The 14363-nt window shown below is 40.3% G+C and overlaps 1 protein-coding gene across 1 annotated transcript; it reads right to left on the bottom strand.

Annotated features, from left to right (window-relative positions):
* Nucleotides 1-854: 854 nt before the first annotated feature.
* Nucleotides 855-4223, bottom strand: LOC125010626. Its single transcript, XM_047589392.1, has 4 exons — nucleotides 4165-4223; nucleotides 3587-3636; nucleotides 1269-1613; nucleotides 855-1136 (listed from the first exon to the last, which is right to left on the bottom strand). The coding sequence occupies exons 1-4, from the start codon at nucleotides 4221-4223 to the stop codon at nucleotides 913-915; spliced, it is 678 nt and encodes a 225-aa protein (XP_047445348.1). The 3' UTR covers nucleotides 855-912.
* Nucleotides 4224-14363: the final 10140 nt, after the last annotated feature.

Below are 14363 nucleotides of genomic sequence, written 5' to 3'. Positions count from 1 at the left end.
ATTAATCAGAACAGAACACAAGCCTCAGTGAGACAGAGACACAAACCCATGAGACAAACAAGTCATGCTGTTGTTGTGAAGCAGGCGTCCATGTTGGTTCACCTCCAGTCTCATTAGTTCACTGAGTTCTAGTTGGAAGAAAAAGTCTGAACGTCCCAATCACTTTAAATGTATCATGAGTTCAACTCATTAACCACTGAGACACATTTCTCATGGAAATTCTCTTCAAGCTTCATTTTCTCTCAGTGCATCAGTCTGTGCTTCATTCACAGGGTTCATAGACGTCACATCCAGGAACTGGAAGCAGCTTGTTACTTTATTCACTGACGTCCAAACTCTAAAGTTCAAGTGTTTGACTTGTTTTGTTAGGACACATAAAAATCAGTTGGTGAAAACCAGACTCTGGGATTGTGTCGGTTTCTCGTGTTTATTGAGTGTGTTCCAGTGAAACTAAAGAGCAGCCTGGTGGAGTCTGCATTTATTAGAAAGAAGAAACACAAGAGCAGAAGAAACAGCTGGAAACTGATGATGATTCAGCTTCATTTTCATTATTATACAAGTCCCAGTTAAAAGTGGAAATAAACTAGACGACTAGAGAATGAACACGTTCTAAGAGCAGATTTCTATGTGAATATATGTGTTTCTATTTACAGGACGACAATCAACACGTGAATGAACAGATACAGATTACAAAGAAGAACATTTCAACAACATTTCTGAAGACTGATCAAAGTGATGAATGAGATGAAGTGATGAGATGTGATGGAGAGAAAAGAGGAGCAGAAAACAGTCAGTCAGCATGTGTGGAGCTGGTGGACGGTCCCTTGTTTGTGAGGCTCGTCAGCAGAGAGAGTCCACAGCAGTACACCAGACTCTTCACTATCAGCACTGTGTACTGCAGACAGAGCAGCTTCACCCTGCACTGAGACTGGAAGGACACTGACAGACACACACACACAGATATGAATTAGTGCAAGTGTCAGATTGATCCTGTAAAGTTGATCTAGTGTCCTCATTGGACATTGGAGCTGTCCATGCAGAGAGGCAGCAGGTGATCTTACAGTGATGTTGCTGCAGAGCTGCCAGGTCTGCTGGCTCTCTCTCTGGAGGACAGGAGGCTGCTGGAGCTGGAACCCCTGAAACAGAAAAGGAGTCAAATGTTTGGAGCTGCAGGGACAAATGTCAGTCCTCTGCTCCTCTGATCTCTTTGACAGAATCTCCACATGAAGCTGAACCAGTGCTGGACACAGTCACCAAGCCTTCATTACCTTGTAGTGCTTGGGCCTCCACACTGTCCTCCACTCTTTCTTCCACTGTGTCCTCCACTGTGCCTCCCTCGTGCTTGATGGAGCAGGTGTATTTATATGTGTAGAGATCATCTCTATCCACCAGCCTGATGGAGGCTCTGTGTCCCGACTCTCTGAGCTCCAGCTGATCTCCCTCAGCAGGGGTCAGCTCCTCCAGAGAGCCGCCCTCCTTCTGTCTTTTCCAGGAGAACTTGACCTCAGGAGGAAACATGTGTGAGGCCAGACACAGCAGAGAGCTCTTCCCCTCCAGGTGGGCTCTGGATGCTGCTGGGTACACGCTCACCACGGGCTTCACTACCTGCTCATCTAAAGTTTGACAGCACACACACATTCACACAGTCAACAGCAGCTTCCAGCTCTGCTCTGGATTCAGTCTGATCCTGGAAACTACATGGATCATTTCAACTTTTAATGGAAAGACGTTATTTTCTGCTTCTGAATTTGAAGCCAACAACACGTTTCAAAGAAGTTGGACAGAAACATGTGGACTGTGTTTCATCACGTCTTCTTTTATCAACTCACTGCTGTTGTAGTTTAGAAAGAGAAATATTTTCCATGATGACTTGATAGAAGGTCTGATTTTTCAGGGCCTCCTTAGTTTTTCTTGTTGTTTTGTGATCATAATGCACCAACTGTTTTCAGGTCAGTTCTCAGTCTTTTACTACGGAGCCTTGCTGGTGGAAAACGTGCAGAATGCACTTTGACATTGTCTTGGTGAAATAAGAAAGGCCTTCCACAACAAGACGTCATCTGGATAGCAGCATTTGTTTCTCCACAACCTGAACACATGGTTCATCATTAACGGTGCGTTCACTGGTTAATGAAGATCAGCCTGAACATCATCTACATTCAACACTGCTTTTCATTGTAGGATATTATGGACTGTAGATCACATGTGTCAAACTCAAGGCTGAATGTGTCCTGACACATCATTTTATTTGACCCACCACACAACTTAACACACATATGGTCGTCAACATATGCATGAGGAGTAATTCTCAATATTAATGATCTGATAATTATTCTAATAAAGTGTTTATCATGAACTATATCTCCCATAATGTACGTCAATGTCGTGACCTGATGTGGTGATTGGAAATATCAACAGTTAATCCCAAAATGTCCAAGAAGAGAAAAACTGACTCAGAAGGAAGGAAATTTAAGAAAAGATGGGAAAGTGAATGTTGGTGCTTCAAGGAAAAAAAACATGATGAAGGAGTAAAATCTACGTCGTCATTTTGACGCCAAACATGGAGATAAGTCTGTTAAATGTAGCCTCCAAGAAAAACAACAAATGGTTCAAGAATTAAAAGTCAGACTCTAATTGCAGCATGAACTGTTCACCAAAGATACAGATAAAATGATATTTTTCATTTTTCATTGAGAGCTTTTAAATCCAAACTGAGAGGACATGAGGCTGACTCCACAATATTCACTAGTTTTTATCACCTGCTTGTAAATTGAATCATCTTCTTTTCATTTGTCTTTTCTTTGTCTTTTAACTGTGTCATTTTCTAACTGTGTTTTGTATTTGCTGCTGTCTATTTTCACCAGGACTCCCTTTAAAAAGAGCTTCTCAGTCTCAGTGGGATCATTCTGGTTAAAGGAATAAATTATTTACATCATTTCCAAATCCCTGAATTGTGTTTTTCAGTTGTTCATTTGTCATTTCAGTGAATACAATATGTATTGAACATGACACATTTAACAGCACAGACTTTAATCAGTAATAAAACACATCAACATGTTAGTTTGTGTCAGTCATGTTCAAATGTTTAAATACTTTATGCTGATGATGGTGATAAAACTTCATTTAATTTAACATCACATTCACTTTGTGTTTTTTCTTTTTCTATCAACACATCATCAATTAAAGACACATTTACATCATATAAAATAAGTGACAGCGATTAGATCTGACAAGGTTCTAACTTTCAGAAATGATCCAATAAAATCGATAGACACTTGAAAAGAATGTGAAATAGTTGAACATCAAATATCATCTTGTTTTCAACAGAATTACTGAGACCATCAAATCCTAAATGTTTGTAACGTCACTAATATTTACAGAAAGAAAGAATGACTTTAGTTGTTCAGTCACATTTCAACATGTTTTCAGAAATGATTGAGCTTTTCTTATGGAACAATGGCTGCAGGATGAATTCTCTACTAATGAGGAAAAAACTAACATGTAAAGCCTGAAGCAGCACAAAGTGACTTTAAACACATTTCAGCTTCTACAATAAAACAAGTGAAGGAAAAGAAATGTTTGTTCTTACCTGTTACATACAGTTTAGATCCAGAGCCGAAGATGGGGTAGCCCTTGCCGCTGCCACACAGTGAAAAAGACTAATACAAAAACCTGTGTGCTGCTGAGAGAGTCAGCTGAGGGGAAGGAGTCACATGAGGAGGAAGGATCATATTTCAGCTCCTTGATGTGTTTCTCTGATGTTCACATCTACATGACTGTCTCTTCTTCTCCTTTCTTTTAGCCTCACTAGCAGCATGGCTCTGATGTTACTGTCAGTGGTTGGTCAGTCCACTACTTTAGTCTTAGTCATGGACTGGATCTGGACTAAAGGATGGATGATGGACTCACATCAACATTTCTACATATTCTTGGTCCCAGAGGATCAACTTCATTAACTGACTGTTGATTTGGACTTTTTATCTAGCGCCACCAGCAGGTCAACATCTGTTTTGGTCATCAGATTTTCTGTTGGACATTCAGTGTCCAGTAGCATCATTACATAGAAACACATATGAAACATATTTAAGTTATAACATAAATATGTAATGATGTGAATAAATATATAGAATAATATCAGTAATGACCACAGTCCAGTTGGTTCCTCACAGGGAGGCGCTGTAGAGTCTTATGTCCTGAAGGACAAACGTCCTCCTCAACGTGTCCATGGAGCAGGACAGAGACAGCAGCCTGTCCCTGAACCAGCTTCTCTGTCTGTCTATGGTGTCATGTAGAGGGTGGTGGACATTGTTTTCTCTTTTCTTTTTTATTTATTCATCAGCACATAAATAAAAAGAATAGTGAACAGATCAACACCATAACAAAGCACATAGTACATGAAGAAGAGAAAATATAGGAAGTTTGAGACCAAATAAAACCCACAGGAGCTTGTCAGGTGTCCCTCCGAGATGACAAACATTCAGCACAAACAATACATGAACTAACACACACACAGATTATTGTATGGCCATCTATGAGGACACTCATGGGCATAATGCATTCCCTAGCCCCTTACCCTAACCCTAACCATAATCTAATTTAACCTTTACCCTAAAACTGAGTTTTAACCTTCAAAACAGTCAGAAAGTGAGGACCGGACAAAATGTCCTCACTTTACACAAATGTCCTCAATCTGATGGTATAAAACTTAATCTGGTTCTTGGGAAGATACACACACACACACAAACACACACACACACACACACACACACACACACACACACACACACACACACACACCATCTATGTATGTATGTATTTAGGAATTGAACTGAAATGTAGAGTGAAAACTGGTCAGAAGTAGCTTCTGGATGGATTGATACATTAAAAGAAAGAAAAGTTGCAGAAAGTTTCCTTTGAAAATGGGCAGAATACATAGAGATGAAACAGTGAGGTGGAGCTACAGAGTCTGTTGGAGAGTGTTGTCATTTTTGTGTAATAATTGATGTTATTATTCATAATTTAAGTTGATTTTGATGAAACGTTTTTGCAGGATGAAAATACCATTGAGGTGGTTCTTTAAAGTACTCGTCCAAACAACATAGCAGTATGTTGGAGTCTATTGAGAGCCTGTTAATTCTTTGTATTGATTATGGTAGATGAACTATTATTTATAGTCTGTCCTGTACACTATTTATTTATAAAGTTAGGACAGTTTTCTTAATATTGGTCCAGTCAGGTCCCTCCTGCTCATCAGGCCGTCCTCCTCCTGGGATTAATGAGTGAGGACAGCTGGTTGCTGGTGTCTCTTTTGTCTTCTTTTGTGGTGTTGAAGGAGTGAGGAGTGAAACAGTTTTTCAGCCTCTAAATTACATTTATTTATTTCTGGTTGAAGTCGACCCGGAGATGGTTTTTGTTTCTGCAAATAAATGACAGTCCTTTTGTGGAAACTGTCTCTGTGAGTGCTTATTTTTTTGTGGGTCGTCGACCTCCTCCTCACAAACTGCTCTGATGTTTTTCACCATCATCTTTTGAACACCAGAGTAGCCATAACACAGTATGAGATGTAAGGATAGATCATGGTGTAACAGAGTTTTCTTGATAACAGATGCCGTATTCTTCTGATAACTCCAATATTTTTTTGCAGTCTTGTTACAAATAAGTACAATGTGATTTTTCTAAGTGAGATTCTCGTCAGTGAGAACGTCTAGAAATTTAGTTCCTGTAATTCTTTCCAGAATGTTGTTGGAAATGTGAACCTTAGGAAGAGTGTTCACAGCTGGTTGATTTCTAGGTGTAAATATCATGTCTGAACTTTTCTGAATATTAATGATAATTTGTTTTTGTCTTGAACCAGGTTTCAACTTTACACAATTCTTTGATCATTTCTGACACAAATCTTTGTCCATTTTTGCAAAATACTGAAATCATCTGCAAACAAGATGAGAAATGGTTTTGATGTTGTCAGGTATAAATCATTTACATGTATAAGAAATAAAAGCATCTCCAAACTCCTTGAGGAACACTTGAGGAACACTCAACACTCCATCTCCAACACTCCTTGAGGAATGAATTCACTCATGTTGCTTTTATTAAAATTACAGAGGAAAACCTCATTAATAGAAGAATTAGCTTTGATAAAACACAGGAAGATGGTCAGTTAAGTCACAGAAAAGAATACCAGGTATCCCCACCACACAATAATAATTATAAAAATATTGTTGATCAGAGTTTCATTTAAAGCAGTAATTCTTGTTGCCCTTGTTATGAGGAGGAAGAAAGATGAAGCATTAAGATAAACTGAGATTAATATCAATATCACTTATTATATATCAGGTCTTTATTCATTTATAATCTTTCTGAGAATAGAATAGAAACAGTCAATGAAATAATTGATGTTAGAATTTAAAGGTCTATAAATACAAACAACCATAATGTTCTTGTTGGACAAAGGCTCAAAAAAGTCTAAACATGTTCCATAGAAGCTGGGACAGGGTCAACAAAAGACTGAGAAGCTGAGGAATGGAAAGATGAACAGGTTGGAAACATATAAGAACAATGTTTCATCATCTACAGAACATGATATCATCAAAAGATTCAGAGAATCTGGAGAAATCTCTGCACGTAAGCAGCAAGACTGAAAAGCAACAATGAAGTCCTGTGACCTTTGACCCCTCAGGCTGCCCTGCATTCAAACACATCATTGTGTAAAGGATGTTACCAGGAGGCTCAGGAACACTTCAGAAACCATGGTCAGTTAACATAGTTCATCTCTACATCTACAAGTTAAAGACAACACCACAGCAGAAACACCAGCAGCTTCTCTGAGATGGACCCACACAAAGAGGAAAAGTGCTGAGGTCTGATGGGTCCACATTTCAAACTGTTCCTGGAAATCAAAGACGTTGTGTCCTCTGGGCTGAAGAGGAAAAGGACCATCCAGATTATCATCAGAGTAAAGTTCAAGAGCCATAAACTGTGAAGTTTGAGAGGGTGTTGATGTCCATGGTATGGAGGGATGTTAGTGCTGTCCAACGTTTTCTTCAGGGACGTCCCAGCTTATTTGTCCACACACATTGTGCATCGTTCCAACATTGTGGCTTGGTAACAAGGAGGGAGGCTGTTAAATATGAAAATGTGTGATGCATTATGAGAAGCAAAATAAGACAATGGAGCCCAGACTGTTGAGAAACTGAAGTTCATCAGCAAGAATGAGAAAGAATTGACCCACAGAGCTTCAGTGGTGAATGTGACCCTGTCCCAGCTTCTATGGAACATGTTGCAGGAATCAAATTTAAAATGTTGAATATTTACACAAAAACAATCAAGTTTATCAGTTGGTTCATTAAACATCTTTGTAGTTTATGCAGATGAATGTAGATTGAAAATTATTCCTGAATCATTGTCTTCTGTTTTCATTTATATTCTATGAAACTTCATTAGAACAGAGGTTTGTAAAACTCAAACATCAGAGGAACACATATGTGTGACTTCAGCTCTACCTTCAATAACATAGTCCCATCCAAACTCATCATGAAGCTCATGGACCTATACATCAGCTCCTCCCTGTGTAGATGGATCCTTCCTGATGAACAGACCACAGATGGAGCAGATCTGCAACTCCACCTCCACCACACTGAACCTGAGCACTGGGGTCCCTCAAGGATGTGTCCTCAGCCCTCTGCTCTTCTCCCTCTACACACATGACTGTACGTCCAAGCACTGCTTCAAAACCACCATTAAATTTGCTGATGACTCCACCATCATTGGCTTCATCACAGACGGTGATGAGTTATTCTACAGAGAGGAGGTTAGAGATCTGTCATCATGGTGCACAGCCAATAACCTCCTGCTCAACGTCAGCTAGACCAATGAGATGATAGTGGACTACAGGAGGCTTCAGGGAGGGACACAAGACCCCATTCACCTGGAGGGAGTAGCAGTAGAAAGAGTCAACTGCTTCAGGTTCCTGGGCATCAACATCAGTGAGGATCTCAGCTGGTCACGCCACACGGGCAACATCATCAAGGCAGCTAGACAGAGCCTCTTCTTCCTGAGGCGTCTGAGGAGGTTTGGCTGCAGGAGGAAGACACAACAGATCCTCTCTGAGCCCAGACCCCCCAGATATAGACTATTTACACTGCTACCGTCTGGCTGGTGGTTCTGGAGCATCCACACATGAACCAACATGTTCAGGGACAGTTTTTACCCACAATCCATCTCATCTCAATCCACTCATTCATTATTTGTCTGTAACTGTTTGTCCTCTGAGGGTCGTGTTGGAGCTGGAGCCTATCCCAGCTGTCATTGGGTTAGAAGTGGGGTAAAACCTGAACAGGTCTCCAGTCTATCTCAGGGTTAACACAGAGAGACAGACAACAACTCACATCTACGACCAATTTATGGAGGGTGGGAGGAAGCTGGAGAACCTGGAGAGAACCCACACAGATACAAGCTCCACACAGAAAGGTTCCAGTTGGCTGAGGGATTCAAACCCAGAACCTTCTTGCTGTGTTTCATCACTGCTGACCATCACACCACTAAACGTGTTATAATTTAAATGGAAACATTACGGATAGAGACTGGAGTCTGTTCCCACTGCACCATTCCACTTTATTGTTTCTATATATTTATGTTATTTGGACACATATCTTTGTTCTTTTATCTTAACCTTATTTATTTGTTGTCTTTACTTTGGTGAAATAGAGTAATAGAAATAGAAAGTGAAATGATGTGGTGAAATCTGCTGGAAGGTGTTAAACAACAAGTGCTGCTGGAAGTGTTTTCATTAACATTGTGAAGCAGGAATGGACTTTATTCCAGCAGCAGCTCAGAGCAGAGGAGCTTCATCTTCATCTGGAACATTTGTCTGAAATCATTCATTCTATTCAACTTTGACTTTTCAAAGTCTTTGAAAATATCTTTGTGTTCTTTTGCTCTTTCATTGAATTCTTTTGATTGACTTTGTATTTTTGCTCTTTCTTCTTCTCTGTGTTGTTTTCATCTTTTTTCTAACTGTTGAAATATCTGCTAACAACATGAATAAATCTGATGTCAAATAAATAGTGAGAGCAGGAAAGAAGAATCTCCCTCAGCTCAGTATGTTTGGGACTCTGTCTGAGATGGAGGTGAAATATGTGAACCTGGGCTGTGGTTTACTGCTCTCTTCCTGTCACAAACACTGTTTGACATCTGTTCATCTGTTGGTTTTTGTTCAGGCTGCTCGCATCTTTTCTCACTGTGGGTATCTTTCTTTGAACAGCGGCAGTAGTAGGAGGCTGAATGATCGACTTTAACTTTCTTAATCTCCAACTCACAAACTTTCTGATTATACACAGATGAGAAATCATCTTTCTGAGGATGATCGGAATTGAACTCCACTTTTTTTGTATTTTTGTTAATACGAAGAATCCATCTAAATGTTTCAGTTTGTTTCTTCTGGAACCAGCGCATCCAATCGTAATCACACTGGTCAATTCCTTCACATCTGAAGGAGACTGTTTGACCAACTCTCCTGGTCAATGTTAACTGGTCCTGGGTCAGCTCTGCTGCCATGGCAACCAGGGCTGTAGAGACACAGACAGATAGATGAAGGTTAGTGAGACAGTGTTTGTTAAAGGTGGAGTTTGTTGGAAACACTCACCTGAACACAGACAGTACAGAGCAGCAGCTGGGAGGAAAAGCATTTTGTGTGGTGGTGTATCCTCTGGTGAACCTGGGGAGAAGTGGAGCTCTGATGCAGCTGAGGCCCAACAAGGACGAGCTGTGACATGAGACGAGGCCACGTGGTTTCTAGCAGGTCCTCAAAGCTCCCATCAGCCCCTGCAGCCCACAGATGAGACGGCTGCTGATGATTGACAGCTCAGATCAAGCTGCTGTGTCCTTTCATGGTCTTGATTTCAATCTGACAGCAGATGAAAAACATCTGGGTCACATGATGCAGAAAGACTAAAAAACATTCATGTTCCCACAAACACATTCAGGTTGGTGGTGACTTTAGTAACACAGACTGTTCTCTGTAATACTCTTCTATTAAAGGACTGTTTTCCTGAAAACATTTACGCTTCGTACAGAATCAGTTCAATGACTCTTAAAGTTGAGAGTAATCACTAATCACTGAGAACTCATGAAACTATAATAATCCATGAATTTGACAAAGGAAAGCAGAAGATCAAATGTTAGACTTCAACTCCTAAAAGCAGAATCAAAGCTCAGTGACTCTGAGAGATTCTGGTCAGTTAGAAGAGATTTCCTGCTCTGACATGTTTGATAAACACAGACCTGATCAGCTCTGAAATGAAGCAAAGAGAAGCAGCGCCATCCTGTGGTAGAAACTGAATAGTTGTGTCTCTGACATTTTCTTTCATTTTTAGAGAAACAATGACCAAGTGTCTGTTAAAATAGTCCGTCCTTTTGTTTAGTGAATGTTAAGGTGTTTTCAGTTTGAAATGGACCTCTGTGAAACAATCCTGTTCGTACCTCATCGGTAAGAGGAGATGGCCAGTCAGGGTCTATTCATGCAGCCTTTATTCCTGATGCTGCATCACTGGGTTCTTCTGAGGTGGAGGCGACAGGAGGATCGCTTGATGCTGATGAAGTGGCGGTGACTGTAGATGGCCCAGGATTTGCAGGAGCAGGGTTTAACAGCGTATCTGAAGAGAGAACAGTCAGTGACATCGTTGGGTGTTAGAGTCTAATAGTAAAAGTTAATTCTAGGAATTACTTCACTATGCTGTACATGTATAATATACAAGGCAATTATTTTGTGATATGCTAATTAGATTAGGTTCAATCTTGTTATCATTACAGTGAAATGCTGATTAGCAGAATGCAAAGAAGCAGTAAAGTGCAGTAAAATATACTAGTGGAAATGCTGAGTTATGAAGAATTAACATACATGATGTGCACTTTAACATGGATGTACAAGGGCATTGTTATTATTTAATAGGCTTTGCAATGCAGTACCATTAATGTGGGTTTAATTAGTTTTAGTGTAAAAATAACAATATAAATATTAGTTGCACTTTTTTTTTTCTTCTCCCCATCAGCGCCCCCTGGATGGATGGTGCCTTTAGCATTTGCCCATAATGCCTATGCCACGGGCCAGGCCTGAGCTGGAATGTGGAGTAGAAATACATCTGTAACACAGCTTGATTCTTTTCTTCTCTTGTCTTCCATGAATCATCATGTTCATCTGCTGACACTCCAGATGGACCCGATTCTTCAACCGGTAACTAGTGCAATAAAGTATCAGTCTGTATAGAAAGCAGTTGGAAATGGCTCCAACATTAAAATGCTGCTGAAGTTTTGATTGATCAGGATCAAAATCGCATCATGTCACAATCAGACATCAGGAACAGTGACTACGAAACACACAGAAAACACTACCAGGTCTCTGCAGCTTTAAAATTCTCAATGAACTATATCAGATCAGTACACTGTAAATAAGAAAGATCACCCAAGCATCCTGAGAGATTGTTCAAAACCTCAGAGTTTGTCAGATTTCCTTGGGTCGAGGCCACTGACAAACCAGTTCCTCACTTCAGCACTGGACAGCTCCTCTGAACCCTCTCTACTGACAGACTCACACAAGGAGAGGTAACTTCAGCACTGGACAGCTCCTGTGAATTCATCATATAGATACAAGCAAGAGGCCCCTCACAAATTAACCCACTGTCAAAGACTGAGACCATCACCCAGTACTGCAGCTTCAAGTAAAGGAGATAAGCTAGCATCACCTTTATTCACCAATCAACTGCCACAAGACAAAGACAGCTGATGAAACTGAGAAACCATCTTTGATCTAGTGACATCCTCTTCCTCATCCACTGAGGAACACAAGTGACCAACACCAGGATCAGAAAAAAGCAGTCACTCAAATCAAATTCTTCCTTGTTCCAGTTTACACGTAGATCGAATAACAGCACAAGTTGCTGGAACTGCTGGAAACTCTTGGGCAAGTTCATCTTGAGACTGTCTAATAGAATAGAACAGACTTTAGTACAGGGACATTTGAAGTCCAGAGCAAGGTTCTCCTCGTCAGCATTTTAAAATAAATGAAATGAAATAAAATAAAAATTAAATTAAATCCTTTCAGCCCTGATGCCCCAAATCAAACTTTATTAATATAGTTCTTTTTCCCAAAAAAAAGAAACAAGATCAAAATCAAAAAGAAGAAGAAATAAACAATCATCAACAATGTAAGGAAAAACAAGGAACGTGGCAACATAGAGGAGACATAAAATAACGCGACAAGGAGCAAAGGGAAAGGCAGGGCTACATGTACACAAGAGGGCTGAGGCCTGACAAGACACAGGTGAAACTGATCAGGGCAATGACAGCAGGTGAACCCAATGAACAATCAAGGGACACACAAGGAAGCACAAGACAGGAAATCCAGAACTTAACAAAACAAAACAGGAAACACAAAACATGATTCACAAAATAAAAGTCAGACATAAACCATGACAGACCATAGGGTCTCTGCCGTAAAGATCACCCCAAGATAACAGGAACCAGGATGAGGGGACCCAACAGACGGCAGCCCCACAGGCTGACAGGAACAGGCTCCTAGAACTAAAAGACTAAAACAGTAAGATGTGGTAAGAAACTAAAATAAACAGATAAAAATAAAAGAAATAAGTCACTTACCCAGTAAGACTAGGTTATAAATATAAAAAGTCCTGTAAAACACCAGTGACATGAATAAAAATCAACTGTGATAAAACGGAATCAGGATGAAATAAAATCATCAAATCAGATAAAACAGAGTTAGTAGGAATTCAAATCATGTACAAGAAGAAGAATTAAAAGGATTCTAAAGTCTTGAGCCTCTTTTTAAAAGTATCAACAGTCTCTGAGGCCCTGAGCTTCTCCAGCTGTTCCACAGTCGGGGCCATAATAACTGAATGCTGCCTCCCCGTGTGTCTTAGATAGAACTTGTGGTTGGTTAAAAGGCCGGTACCAGAGGACTTCAGGGTTCATGAGGGTCGATACGGTAAAAGTAGGTCAGACAAATAAGAAGGTCCAAGACCATTAAGACATTTAAAAACTATTAAAAGAAACTTAAAATGATCCTGCTGAAGCGCATGGGGAGCCAATGCAAATACTTTATAAACTAGTCCTCTGTAGGTCTGGGTGAGGGGCTGACATTTGAGTCTGGCCTTCGTCACTGTTGCTCTGGTGTTTGTGGCTCAGCTCAGGTCTTCTGACACCTGAAGACCAGGAACTTGTGACCGTCTGACTGATCCACTTCAGTCCCCTGGATGTTGAGAGGATGCAGAGGGGGGCTTTCCTCTGGAAGTCCAGAATGAGTTCTTTTGTTTTTCTATGTTGAGAACAAGATTGTTGTCCTCTCCATAGGTGGTGATGTTATTTATTTGTTCTCTGTATGAAGTCTCATCCCAGGATGGTTGTGTCTTCTGTGTATTTGACGGTGACATTGTTTTTGCTCGTGGAGACACAGTCAGAGACAGTGTAGAGAGCGTAGAGTCTGGAGCTGAGGCAGCAGCTCTGTGCGTCTGGATGCCTTTGTACTTTCAGTGACTCTCCACAGGATGGCGCTGCTTCTCTTTGCTTATTCATTTCAAAATGATCAGAGCTGATCAGGTCTCTAATTGTCAAACATGTCAAAATATTTGATATTTTTCTTTAACTTGTCAAATTCCTCCTGTATGTTCTGAGAGATATTAAAGCTGTAGAGTAATATTAGACAATAAACCTGATCTGAGAAGGATTTTTAATGGTTTCGTCTCTTTAAATGTCAAATATACAAAATAAAATCATACAAATACATGGATTATAATATTATTATATTTATAGAGTTTTCAGTGATTCGTTCATGATTTAAGGGCTTTTAAAGAGAATTAACTTTCACCTCAGCTGAAATAGACAGAGAGACAGAGTGGGAAAAAAATTCAAGTCACTTGAAATTCACTTCCATTACTGAATGAAGTGAAACACATTGAAGAGTTCAGTCAGAGTTGAGGAGCTGTGTGGATTTGTGGTTTTGTATTTTCATCTCATCTCTTCAACAACAGAGAACAGTCTGTGTTACTAAAGTCACCACCAACCTGAATGTGTTTGTGGGAACATGAATGTTTTTTAGTTTTTCTGCATCATGTGACCCAGATGTTTTTCATCTGCTGTCAGACTCAAATCAAGACCATGAAAGGACACAGCAGCTTGATCTGAGCTGTCAATCATCAGCAGCCGTCTCATCTGTGGGCTGCAGGGGCTGATGGGAGCTTTGAGGACCTGCTAGAAACCACGTGGCCTCGTCTCATGTCACAGCTCGTCCTTGTTGGGCCTCAGCTGCATCAGAGCTCCACTTCTCCCCAGGTTCACCAGAGGATACACCACCACACAAA

This window comes from Mugil cephalus, chromosome 7 (assembly GCF_022458985.1).
Source record: "Mugil cephalus isolate CIBA_MC_2020 chromosome 7, CIBA_Mcephalus_1.1, whole genome shotgun sequence".
Lineage (NCBI taxonomy): Eukaryota > Metazoa > Chordata > Actinopteri > Mugiliformes > Mugilidae > Mugil > Mugil cephalus.
This window is presented reverse-complemented; position numbering and strand designations above follow the sequence as displayed.

What these genes read in the sequence shown, in the direction of transcription:
- LOC125010626 (XM_047589392.1), bottom strand. Translation starts at nt 4,223, where the DNA reads ATGGACACGTTGAGGAGGACGTTTGTCCTTCAGGACATAAGACTCTAC. An exon ending in AGACTCTACAGCGCCTCCCT is followed by an intron (nt 3,637 to 4,164) that starts GTGAGGAACCAA and finishes ACTGTGTGGCAG; the next exon opens with CGGCAAGGGCTACCCCATCT. An exon ending in GGAGGCCCAAGCACTACAAG is followed by an intron (nt 1,137 to 1,268) that starts GTAATGAAGGCT and finishes TTTCTGTTTCAG; the next exon opens with GGGTTCCAGCTCCAGCAGCC.